The sequence below is a fragment of the Manacus vitellinus genome, unplaced genomic scaffold, assembly GCF_001715985.3.
Source record: "Manacus vitellinus isolate BGI_N305 unplaced genomic scaffold, ASM171598v3 scaffold_66_pilon, whole genome shotgun sequence".
NCBI lineage: Eukaryota > Metazoa > Chordata > Aves > Passeriformes > Pipridae > Manacus > Manacus vitellinus.
Window position 1 is genome coordinate 263,662 of NW_021940729.1, and position 12,724 is coordinate 276,385.

Consider the following 12,724-nt stretch of genomic DNA (forward strand, 5'->3'; position numbering starts at 1 on the left):
TGTTGGGGGGTTTGCAAACAAAATACGAATTTTGCCATGCAGTTTTATCCTCACTGAGTGGCACTACTTATATCCCTGGCTGCTAAAATAATTGCTCAGAAGTGACAGTCTCAGTTCAGCACCAAATAGATTGTGAGGACATGTGGGGACATATTAACCAGAGAAAGAAAATTACCACCCTGTGGCTAAGCTGGACTTCTCAGAGAAAAGGGTCTGTGAGCAAAACATCAAGATCATTCCCACCAGAGGAACGACACCAGGTTAGAAACACTCATGAATTGTTCTGACAAGAGAGTGGATATTTAATTAAGCAATGCAGTTTCTCAGGGCATGGCAGAGAGAAGATAGTAAACACAAAGAAATCTGATTTAGTGCACGTGCAAGTCAAGCTTTTCGTTTATAAGTAGAGGGCTGGACAGGTTGTGGGTTTGAGGCTGTGCATAGGAAAAAAACATCCTCTGGTTTGCTGGTTACTATGAAGATCAAGTCACAAATGTGCTGTTAAACCTCTTTGGCCTGACTAAATCATTGGTTGGGTTCAGGATGATACCACCCCTTTCTTTCTGAAATTAAGAGCACTTCTCTGGTTTGGTCCAGAAGATGAACCTTGAGGTTTAGTCTTACTGAGCTAATCATTTTCTCAGATACTCAGAACTCATTTTAGGAAAGCAATTCTTCCCTGTGAAGGTTAGAAGAAACCAAAATTAGGCATTTTTAAAATTGAGTATTAAAAACATTTTTAAAATGGAGCTAGAATGAAAGTGGAAAAATGGCAACATTTTATTCCCTCCTTGAAAAAATAACCTGAAAATTAGAGAAATTAAGAAACTGGGGTATATTGTGTTTATTTTAACAGTGTCTGAGGCATCAGCCATAACAGATCTTGTTTCTAAAATACAAACCAGTGTTAATTTGCTTTTGGGGATGAGGCAGTGCTTGCTGCTGTCAGAGCCCCCTCACGAACTGGGTACAAGAAGGGCAGTTTTGGCTCATTTATGCAGGTGACAGTGACTCCCCAGCAGGAGGAACTTCTGCAAACAGTGTTGTCTGTAACTGAGACACAAAATTTAAATGCCAAGGAGGAAGAATGTGACCCCAAGGAATCTGTCAAAGGGATTGGAGTCATTAGGTTAAGAAGAAGGGTGGGTGAACCAGGAGTCTTTTGGAGAGATACTCCCAGTTGTCCCACTATGATTTGGGTGATATGGTTTAGTGGTTTAGGGGTTACAGTGGTGGTGTTGAGTTGATGGTTGGACTGGATGATCTTAAAAGTCTCTTCCAGCCTTGATGGTTCTGTGATTCTGTACCTTCAGAGACTGAAAGCCTCCTTAGCCTGGTACTCGCTGCTGCAGGCAGTGTCAGCACAGCTCCTGCACCAGAGCTGTTCACAAGCAGCACAGAGTGGACATCAGAGGGTCTCTGATGTTTCAAGAACTCCTAACCCTGCTGATGAAGCACGATTTTGCAGGAGTTTTTGTGATGCCACAGTTACAGAAACAGGCTTCAGGTAAAGAGATGTGAAAATGCAGCAACGGGAAGAAAGAGCGGAAACACCACACCAGGGGTGGAAACCAAACCCCATTCCCTGCTAACCCCGCAAGGCTGGAAGCTCTGCCAGGATCAAATGGAACAGGGTAGTGACAGTGAGGGTTTGTCACTTCCAGAGGATGAACTGGAGTTTTCACTGTGCTCACAGCCACGTCTGGAGTGCAAAGAACGCTGCCAGTCACCCTCCGGGGCTGTCAGCACAGCAACCGGCACAACTGAGATATTCCAGCTTTGGGGAAAGACTTAAAATCATAGCAGACAGCAGGTACAACACATACCTGCACACTTACAATCCTAAGTGCAAAAAAATGCATGTCTGTCACCCACTGCTTAACAGCCCTGGCATGGCAGGTACTTGGCTTTCAAGCATCATCCGGCTGGGAACGTCACAAACCACTCCACCTGACAAGGCATCTCTGTTCAGAAATCTGCTTTGTGGGAACCTCTTTATGAGAGGGAACATGACAGCTCTGAGCAAACCTGGGCTTGGCTGGAAAAGAACAGCACTGACAGAGCCCAGGACCTTCCTTCCTGGGGACACAGAAGGACTGAGGGGAAAAATGAGAGAGTCCGGTCAGCAAGGGCCTGGGCTGGGGTGTGCACTGGTGCCCCTGAGCTGTGCAGAGGCACAAGGCAGGGCTTGTTCAGGAGTCTCATCACACCAGAGTCCATCCCTCACAAACTGTGCTGATGCTGCTGACACCGAACAGATGACATTTTAACCAAGAAAGGACAAAGTTTGAAGAAAGCCCCAGGATGATTCCTGCCTTCAGAGTAACAAACATTTCATCAGGAAGAAATTCTGCAGTGACAAAGTTGAGATACCCCCCCCTTTTTTCTTTATCATAACCATGAGAGAGAAAACTTGTTTTTTTAAAAAAACTGTACTGCACATTTAGCTTTGCTGCTTCAGAAAACTGGACTCAGATATTTGTGAGAGTGAAGAGTATGAGATTGGTGCAGCAGTGATAAGACAAAGCATCCAGAAACAACAAAAGCAAGACATGGAGGAGGTTTTGTTTCAAATTAATGTAAGAATTACTAGTTACTTGTCACTAACACACTATAATGATGGCCATAAACCTCCTATTTCTTTAAAACCTTTAAATAAACCCAAGAACGTGCCAGATATGCAAAGCCTTCCTCCTATGCACACGCTAAAGATTAAAATAATTAACATTTTAGTGACTAAATTTTCACTCAATTCCTAAATAATAACAGCTCTGAGAAGTAACAGTGTTAGTGCACATTCATCCTCATTTTAGCTCTCTTGACTCCTGTGATTAGTGAGGAAGAGGTATTTGCCTACTAAGATAAGCTAAATATATGTAAGGACGATTGTTTCACAACAATTTAAACCACAAAAAAAGTCTGCCTTTCATCTGCAGATGGGGCACGAACTGATACACCACACAAGCTCTAATTATCCACTTAGGATTATAATTACAGGGATTGTCTCAGGCTGCCACTCACTCGCCTTCAACATCCTTAGTCCTGAACTGTTTACATTCCCTGTATTCAGCCCCGATATTGGATACAACTCCACCTGCAAGGTTTCCATAATTAGCACCAGTGTGGAAACAGCACATCCAAACAGCTCTGGGGGTGTGAGTGGAAACCCCGAGTTTGGGCCATGGCACTTCAGTAAAGTCTATTAAGGGCTCTCCACCTGCTGCAGATCAGTTGGTACCTTTAACAGCCGAACTGGCCCCACTCCAGCCTTGGCTGCTGCAGGTATTCTGAAGATAAATCAGCAATTTCTGACCATGTCTATTTATTCTGTCCTCATTTAAATCCACATCTTCTTGTACTGACGGAAACAAAGCCAGGATTTCCCTTCCACAGCAGCAGTAAAGCTGAGAAGCACTGGTTTTTCTTGCCTGCCCCCTTTTGTCTTCACAAATGTGAAGCCTGCTCAGTACAGGTTTTTCAAAGGTTTGTAGTTTCTCACTTAGGGTTCCAATAAGCTCAAACTCAGAGCAAACCCTGGTGGCAACAGTTAAAGTGAGCAGAGATCCTCACATACAGTTTGAGCACTGAAAGCAAAATTTACTTTGTTCAGGATGACCGCTGAAGGATGAAAATTAAGAATTAGGAGTATTGTGGGATGCAGGTTTCTGTCTAAAGAAAGATACAATTTACTCAGAATTTGCATTTTATATAATTTGTGTGCTGTCAATACAAATAGCTCTTTAAATGAGGAAAATTTCAGGTAAAACTCATCTAACAGCAATATAGGGATGTGAGCCTGGTTTTTGTCTTAAAAATGATGCTGATGCTCAAAATTCGTTCAAACATTAACTAAACTTAATGGCATACTAAATGCCAGTGATGTTTCCTTTTTGATTTTCTTCACTTGACACACCTATCAAAAATCCACACCCTTCTTTCAGGGATCTTAGGAGTCATTCCCAGTTCCAGCCCTGTGTAATGTTGTGCCAGTTATGCTCTGTGTCTGCTCTGTCACCTGTAAGATAAGCTTGGTGGCAAAAGCAGAGGTTCAAAACCCACCCTCTCTTTGCCCTGTTCCTGAAGGTGATAGAGAGAACTCAGATTTGGATGCTCCCATTTTAAATATGGGTATTTTTGTAATATATAAATATATAAATATATATATATATTTATATATAAATATATAAATATATAATGTAACTACAGACATGAATTGCAGCCAAAGGGTCTGTAAATGCCAGCAAAAATATTTTTCCCAAGTGAGTTTTTATAACTACTGGTCCTAGAAAAATAGAACTCACTGGTTTTCACTGGACATTCTACTTTACTCCAACACTATTATATGGGTTTACCATGTATAATATTTCAAGACATCTCCCCAGATTTGCTATTCCCTAATTAAACCTAAGGATTACTATAGATAATATTTAATATTTATACAAATAAATAACATACTTATATTATTTTATATGTATTATATACTATAAAATAAATTAGAATAAATAAGAATAGCTAAAATACATAAATAAAATAAATCCTAAAAATATTTTGGTTTTGTTTGGGTTTGGTTTTGTTTTGTTTTCTTGTTTGTTTGGTTTTTTTTTTCTTTGTTTGGTTTTTGGGTTTTTTTTCAGAGTGAGACAATAATCTGATAATAATTATTTCCTATCCATCAAAGCTCTCAAGACAGTGCCCAATTGCCAGTAAAGTTTTCAGGATATAAACATGTCCTGTGCAGTTGTAATTGTTGCTGAATCAGGCACTGAGTGTTATATAGTTTCATACTACTGAAGGACAGAACTCACCTTTAGCTTTGACACAGAACTCACCTTTACTTTTTAGGTAGGATACGGTTTCCTTCATTACTGGGGGGATTAGTTCACCTTTGTTTTTGTCCTTGATACTGTCAGGGAAAAAAAAAATAAAAAAAAAGAAAAAGCAACAGCCTTTAAGTGGCATTTATAGACAAAGAGTCCAAAGTAAGACAGAACAGCCTGAGCAAAACCCAGAGAGAAATCTGAGAGCATACATTAAATTTCACAAATTAAGAGCCTGTGCCCAAGACAAGAGTCTTTCCCAACCAACTTTATCCCTGCTGGAGATTGGATTTGGTTGGATGCTGTTGGTGGAACGGGGTTTCAAGGCAGCTTAAAGGCAGAGGGGGAAGGAGGTTGCAGCAAATGCTTTCCAGTAAGTCTTGATCAAGGGATGCTGCAAGTTTAGGAGCCTTTTATCATGCAGATTTTTCTTTGTCATTTGGCTCTTTTTAAGCCCCAGTGTATGTATAATTAAAAGGATATTGTACTATTTGTTTTGAAGGCAAAGCGGGGCAGTGAGATTATTAACGCCTTGAATGATTTCCATGAAATGAGATTTCTTTCTCCTTCATGAGTGAACAGTTGAGGCAAAAAAATGGAACATGGCATTTTCTTGATCTAGACAGCACAGAAAATTCTGCAATTATCCTCCTCATTAAAAAAAAAAAAAGTCTTTGGCAGCCTAAAAATATAACAAGAGTATCTGCAGAGTATTATGCTACACTTTACAGTAATCAACAACAACATAAAGGACCAATCTCAGACTTTAAAGTAGCCTTAGTACTTATTTATGTGGACAATGTTATATAATAAGTCTGCTGCAAAAACATAGAACAAGTGACTGTACAGCCCATTAATAACTTAGTCTTGCTAACAAACCAGAGAAGGAAGGAAGTTCCAGGGGTTCTTTGCATAGCATGCAAGTTGGAATCCCCTGTGAAATTATGTCTCCAGTAAGAGACTAAATAAGAAAAAGGGCTGGGAGATGAGGTCACTACTGGGGTCAGGGTTTGGGATACCAGTGAGGAAAAGCCTGCAGCAAATCAAGGTGAGGGAAAAAACCCTCACACTAATTTTAGCTTTTCTAATAGGGGAGTTCTAACACTCTCCTTGTGTGTTAAATGATTTTATTTCATGTATTCATATCAGGACCCTAAACACTTAGGGCAGCTTTTACCAAAATTAGTCAAAAGCCTAATTGACTGAAATGGGAACATCATCAAGAATTTAATGTGCTTGGAAGCTGTTACATCTTTATTATTGACAATTTAGGCTCATGGAACCCATTCTCAGCCTCTCTGAAGTTGCACTGATTGTGTTTGCTTTCTTACAGCTGCTCACTCCAGAGGCACCAAATAGCAACCCAGCAGCTTTTTATAAACATTCTCTAATTATTATTGTTACCCATAAATGTGTTTCCCATTTCAGTGTATAAATAGCAAACTGATTATTTACAGCACCGGCTCCTGCTGAGCACTAGTTTGTCTGTCAGAGAGGTGAGACAAATAACTGGGCTATAATTTGTAATAATAAAACCTACACACAACTTGTCTTTTTTTCCCCTAGGAAGAAAGGTGGTGGTTTTGCACTTCTAACATTTTCTGCAGGATTCCCTTTTAAGAGAGGTTCTGTTCCCAGTACAGTGAAGGAGGTTCTCAAGATAAATGGTGTTTTAAAATGGAGTAGGGTATCCACTGACGGTCACATGCAGAGGTTTGTTCTGTTTGGGCAAGCTGGGGGGTGTATTTTCAGAGTATGTGGGACACAGAGTTGGCTTTGTTGGACCTGAGGTGACAGAAAAGATTGCAGGGACGTCAGTGCAGGTATTGTAAACCAGACCAGCTCAGAGGTCAATGGAATTTCCCCTCCTGCCTCTCTCTGTGGATCCTGTCAGCAGCCTGGGTGTCTCCTGCCTCGGCCAGGAGGGTGAGATGAGCAGCTGTGCCCTGGGATGGACAACACAAACTGACACTGGGGGTCAGCTGCTGCTGTGGGACATTTGAAATGAGAGCCATCTTCCTCTCATCTCTTCTTCTTTCTGCTTAGGTGAGGAGCAGAACAGAGTATTTCAGTGCATGGCACAGCTGCTGGGACTGACCCACGGATCTCCATCCTGCTGTAGCCACGTCAGGTCCAAGAGGTCTGTCCTGGCACACAGAGAATGAGTTCTGCCCACTCTAGGATCCCTGATTAGTTACTGCAGCACCTTACACACCCAGTGACTCACTGCTGGACAGCAGACAGCTACCACACAAGGCCTTCACACGTTGTTCTCAAGTGTCATTAAGTATTCTTGGCTGATAATCTTTCTCTCTCTTTGTTTTCCCTCTCCCTTTCATTTTTTCCCTGCTGAGACATGCAGAGGTTTGCTTTAGAATGCAGTCCTTCCTCCCTGGGCACACATGCCCAGCATGCACAAGCAGAAAGATCATGGCCAAAAGGAAGGCACCCTGAAATGTTTATGATAACCACTCAGCAAACAGCAGCTGGACAGTTGTGGCAATTTTGTCCATTTTCTCTGCCCCCTGTCCCCATCCATGGCACAGGTGGGATGTCATTTTGTCATTACAGTCCACAGAGATGATAAGAGGAGAGGGAATCAGCAAAAACAATTCATTCCTCAAGATGAAAGTTGATACCTTTTCCTTTGGTTCAGATTTTAGAAGCTCCCAGCACATTTTGTTCCCCATCCATCACTAATTTTACTTTCCTCTAAATTAATTCCTTTATTTCTGACTTAGAACTTGCAGGGGGTTTGTTTATTTGTAATCCCCAGTGGTGATGAGTGAATCTGGACAGGGGTGGGCAGACAGGAGGAACTGCCATCCCCACGTACATCCATTTTGGGTGCTCGAGTGCTGTGAACTGCACCCACACACGGAGAGCATCTGTTTGTCAGTGCCTCCATCCCCAGTGCTGGAACTCTCTGGAACAAAAATGATAGCAAGGCCTTGTTTGGTGTTTCCCTACCCCCAGATAAGCCCTTTCTGAAGTAATCATCCTTTCTATACTTTGTGAAAGCCAAGGCAAGCGGTGAGGACACAATTTACTGAAGGTAACACAGCTTCCTGCCTGAAAACAGTCCTGGCTTTACTAATGTGGTGGCATAAAACATTGTCCTGCCCAATGACCCAGTGGAACCCACCTAAAAGATAGTCTCTGGCTTAGGGAGGGGAGTTAGCCATGTTTCAAGTGTTAGGCTGAGCTCTAAAGGGGTACTGTAAAAGTTCATGTCATAGCAGCTCTCACACAATACGTATTGATTGTACTAATTCCAGGCCTTCCAGAAAGCAGAGGGAACTTACATTTTATATCTCATTTACAGCTGAATCATTAGAACCAGAAAAGCAGACTGGGGGTGGGAGGGGATTTGACAAAAGTCCATGTATCAGACAGCCTAAATTGCCTTCGCTGAATGTGAACAATATTCTTCAGCTGTTTTTTGAGGAGGATGCCAGAGAATGATGACAGAAATGACTGTGGGTAGGAAGCTAGAAGGTTTTGTGGGCTTTTTTTTTTTGTGTGTGTGTGTGTGTTGTTTTTTACCAAAATTGAATCTTGCAAGTACTATTGCCATCCCATTCCTCGTGCAAAGTAAATCATTTTTTATGCCACATACAGTGCTGTAATCTAGGCAAACAGCTGTCAGGGCATTTCTGGGAGAGAGTGATTTTATTCATTCCATCAAACTCTGATCAGAACAATCTGTGAGCAACAAAACAACAATGTATAAAGGCTCAAGCATCCATTTGAGCTATGGGCAGCCACTGTGGAGCCTGAAGCTTCGTTTTGGCTTTGCTATCTGTCATCTAAATATCTCCAAAACGCTTCCATGCTGCCAGAATCCACCAGCAACTCATTAGCTCAGGGCTCTGGCATATATGGCAAAATGTTCTCCACTGGGAGAAAAGTTGTGCACTGACTACCACTGAGAAAATGGGAACATGAAGATCAGGCAGGTCACTGGGACAGTGAGACCTGTCCTGAACTCACAAAATATATTGTCTGGCCTCATGGTTCTGTGGCTTGCAGAGAGAATGAGAAACTAAACATATAACAAACCAATTATTTGCAGGCAGTCTGTCTGGTGAACCTGCACATCACAAAGCTGTAGGGTACAGAAATCTCATATTTTTTGAAATCTCCTGGCTTACTATTGCAGGCTGACTCCAAATTGCTGGGTAGGTAGAGGTGGCCGTGGTGGAGGAACCTTAACCACAGGTGGCAGCTTTCCCTTCTGTTTCCTCCGAAGGTTTTCATCATGTCTGCAAAAAAAAAATCAGGGTTTCATTGATTTTCTGTGCACCACGGATGACAGATCGTGTGTATGAACAGCTGTAAGTGCTGCTCATGATGCTGATCTCCTGACAATAGTGTGTATTCTGCAGGCCTTACAGAACTTGCATTTAATTTCAGTGTGAGGAAATTTGTAAGTGGTATTTGTGGTAGAATACCTAAGCACGACATAGAAGAGCTCCTTTGCTTCAGCCAGTGGAGTGCAGCAATAAATACGTCCAAAAAATAGGAACACGCTATAATTTGCTACTCCAAACACAACCCTCTTTTCTTTGGCAACCATGCAATCCAGTTTATCACCTTAGAGCTGCAAGGTGTTTTCTGTTATTCCATATTTACACAAAAGGTGTGTAAAAACCTGCCAGGCATCAGCAAGAGTCGCAATCAAAGCTTCCAGTTCCTTTCATTCAGCAGTGACATAAAATCACTTCCTGTCAGCACATCAAAGCATTTCCATGTAAAGCACCGTGTTGGGGAGATGTTATTGACACCAACACTGGCACTTGACAAGCACAGCCCTCTGCATTTCCTTCCCTCTTCTCTCCCACCCTCCACTCCAACAATCCTCCCTAATGCACAACATACAAAAATAATGGAACTGCTGACAACAGATACGTCCATAAAGTTTAAAATCAACCAACACTTCGCTGCCTGGGAATGCTCTTAACGAAAGGAAGTCACTTAATCTGCTACAATATGCAAGGAAAGAGGTCAGGATTCCAGCTCTGCCCAAGGAAGTTACATGATGCTCATGAGCAGTAACAACGTGTGGGTTGGCTTTGCTGACACTCACAGAGAAGTTGCAATGACATGAAGGAAATGCTCCACAACTGAGATGGAGATGTTCCAGACCTGTAGAAAACTAAACATCTCATGCACCTCAGAACATGTTTGATGCCAATGCAGCTTTCAGAATTTACCCAGCCAAGCACAAGCAGGTAAATTAGACTTTTAATCGCTGAAGAAATAGGTTCTGCCCAGAATACAGTGAGCAGGATGCAACTCTGCCTGAGGAAAAGCGAGACAACGTGGATTACATTTGCCACGTACCGGATGACTTCCTGAGGGATATTTAGCTGGTCGTATTTGAGATGTTCTGCCAGGTCACTTAAATAGTTCAAGTAGGTGACCTTTTTCCCAAACTTATGGCTGGAAAAAAAAATAAATAAAATATTGAGAAAAAAAATCACAAAGCAGTATAAAAATCAGCATGGGAGGAACATTTACAAAGGGTTTAGTTTCTATTACAAAAATGTAAGTGCTGATGCAACTCAAAATTAGACTGTAATTGAAGCAGCAGGAGACGTAAGATGTGTTTCATTTCATATGATCAAACATATACAGTGCATGCCTGAGAGTCTGATTTGAATAAAAATAACTGCCTTCCATCTGAGTGTTTTGTGATTTGCATAGATATGAAAAACATTGCTTTAAAAGCCACTGAAAACCAGGTTTCACACAGCATTTAGAAAGCTCACTAAAAGCACTGTTAACTTTGGAGAAAATGTTACACAGGCAGCAGAACAACGTGTTTGTATTATTTAGGCATTCCACCCTAAAGACAAAATAACGGGGCTGTGGAAATAAACCATAAATCAGTCAAGCAACAGGCAATACTTTCAAGGCATCGATAGTGTTGGTTCAGCAGCTTTATCCATTTTGAAAAGGGCTGGGTAACTTCTGGGAAACACCATGGATGACAAGATTTTTCTCCGAGCTGTACAAACCAGACTTCCAAATCTGAAGTGTCACTAGTTGGGTCTTGAGCTTCAGCCAGAATACAGGACTGTACAGGCTGAGCTTTTCGAACAAGGGTCAGTGACCCCTTTATATACACCGTCTGAAATAATGCAATATTTTCCCACAACGCCAAGCATCTGTACTGTGATGAAGTGCCAAGGAAAACAGCAGGTGTTGATGATAAAAAGTGCACTTTCCTGCACCTTTACTTCCAGGGTGAAATTGCAGGAAAGCTGAGGTGTGACAGAGTTTATCCCCGGATTGTCCAATCCACATACACACGCTCCCCCTAGTGGGACACGGCGCAAACATCAGCCACTTCCTGAAATTTTAGATTTAAACTGAAACGAGATAAAGTTTCCCGAAAGCAAAGCAGTTTTGGGACACTGAGGAGTATCAGTTTGTGCATGCACAACTTCAGAGCTCTCCAGAGCGTCTGTGATCCAAACCAGCCTGGGCTTCCAACATCTTGCCCAAGCCACGGGCTAGCACAGAACTCAGTGTTTAATCACCTCTGGTAATGCAGGACAGGTCACAGAACCCCGAATTTGTAATTAGGAATTAGTGCTGTTCCTTAAAAATGCCCCATCACCACCACCACCTAAATGTGTATTGTTTGTGACACAGGTGGGTGGTTTCTGTGAGCTCACATATAGGAGTGTGGTCTTCTTACTGTTGTTTTGCAGTTTGGAGAAAATACACCTGACTGAACACATAACCTGCTTGCTGGTTTCTTTTGGGACTGGAAAGAAGACCAATCAACCTCAGGAGCTTGAAAAATTTGATGCATTTACATTTTCTTAAGTCCTTTCAAATAAAAGAATGCTAAAATACTTACTCCATTTGTCCTTCACTCTAATAATTCTGCTATTTGCCCAGTTGTTGGCAAACACATTAAAACATCATGTAAAAGTACTTAGGCCATGTGCCAACAGGCACCAAATGTACTAACAGACCCCTGAAAAATAAATACATCCTTCTTCATAATGAAATTTATTTTACACCTGCTATTTTTATTGGCAACACTATCTACAAATGAGTCTGGGCTTTAATTTAGCAAAAGTAGGAAACAGAAGGTGTAGAGGGCTTTTCTCCCTTGCTTTTGTGGACTGGATTAATATTGACACTTAAATTAAAAGTATGATTTGCCAAGGTAAGATTAATCTAAACTGGAAGGGAAAGGTACCGTGAACAAATTTACTATTCTAGTAAATTAACACTGTTAATAAGTTTTAGTCTTCAATGAGAGTATAATTTAGGGAGATTGTACATGGGCCCTTTCACACTTAAATTTAAAATTATATCCTTAAATTTTCCCTTCCTTGACAAACCCAAACTAGAGTCAACCCAAAATGCCCAATGCATGTGGACATTTAGCTATTAAGATAAAAAAAAAGGAATAAAGAGGTTTTTCCTAAGCTTCAGCTAATTCCTGCTTTCTGGCTTATGGAGCATTTTAGAGTTTCCTCATATTTCCAATCACTTTGTCAGTCCCCGTGTACAAATAGCTTTGTTGCTGTTGGTTACAGATTTTAAACACAGAGAGTGTTACTAAATTAGACTCAAAAGAAGTATCCAGGTACACAGTGGTAAATGTCAGCACAAACAAAAACAACCAATCCTGACAAAAACAGAGTGTTCAGAAGGTCGATTTGATGCTGCTGCATCTGACAAGCCCTGGTTTGAATTGTTTATGCCAGATAGGCTTCAGCTCATCAGGATCACCCATATTCATATTCAAAGCAAAAGAAGATTTCATTGCCAGTGTACTGTCCAAGAAAAAAAGGTGTTTCACTTGTTTACACATAGTTAGATCCAGGGAAAATGAGTATTTGGAACAGGTACCTGTAAACTTTCATTTTGTAAGAATT

The 12,724-nt window shown here is 41.3% G+C and overlaps 1 protein-coding gene across 1 annotated transcript in view; it reads right to left on the reverse strand.

The window, feature by feature from the left end:
- The window catches only part of ARHGAP8 (Rho GTPase activating protein 8), a 43,193-nt gene that overhangs the window by 16,487 nt on the left and 13,982 nt on the right, over positions 1-12,724 (reverse strand). Inside the window, exons 6-8 of the mRNA XM_018083687.2 lie at positions 10,164-10,262; positions 8,972-9,082; positions 4,830-4,903 (exon numbers count right to left, since the gene is read on the reverse strand). Coding sequence (XP_017939176.2) covers positions 4,830-4,903; positions 8,972-9,082; positions 10,164-10,262 — 284 coding nt within the window. The remainder of the gene's footprint in view (positions 1-4,829; positions 4,904-8,971; positions 9,083-10,163; positions 10,263-12,724) is intronic.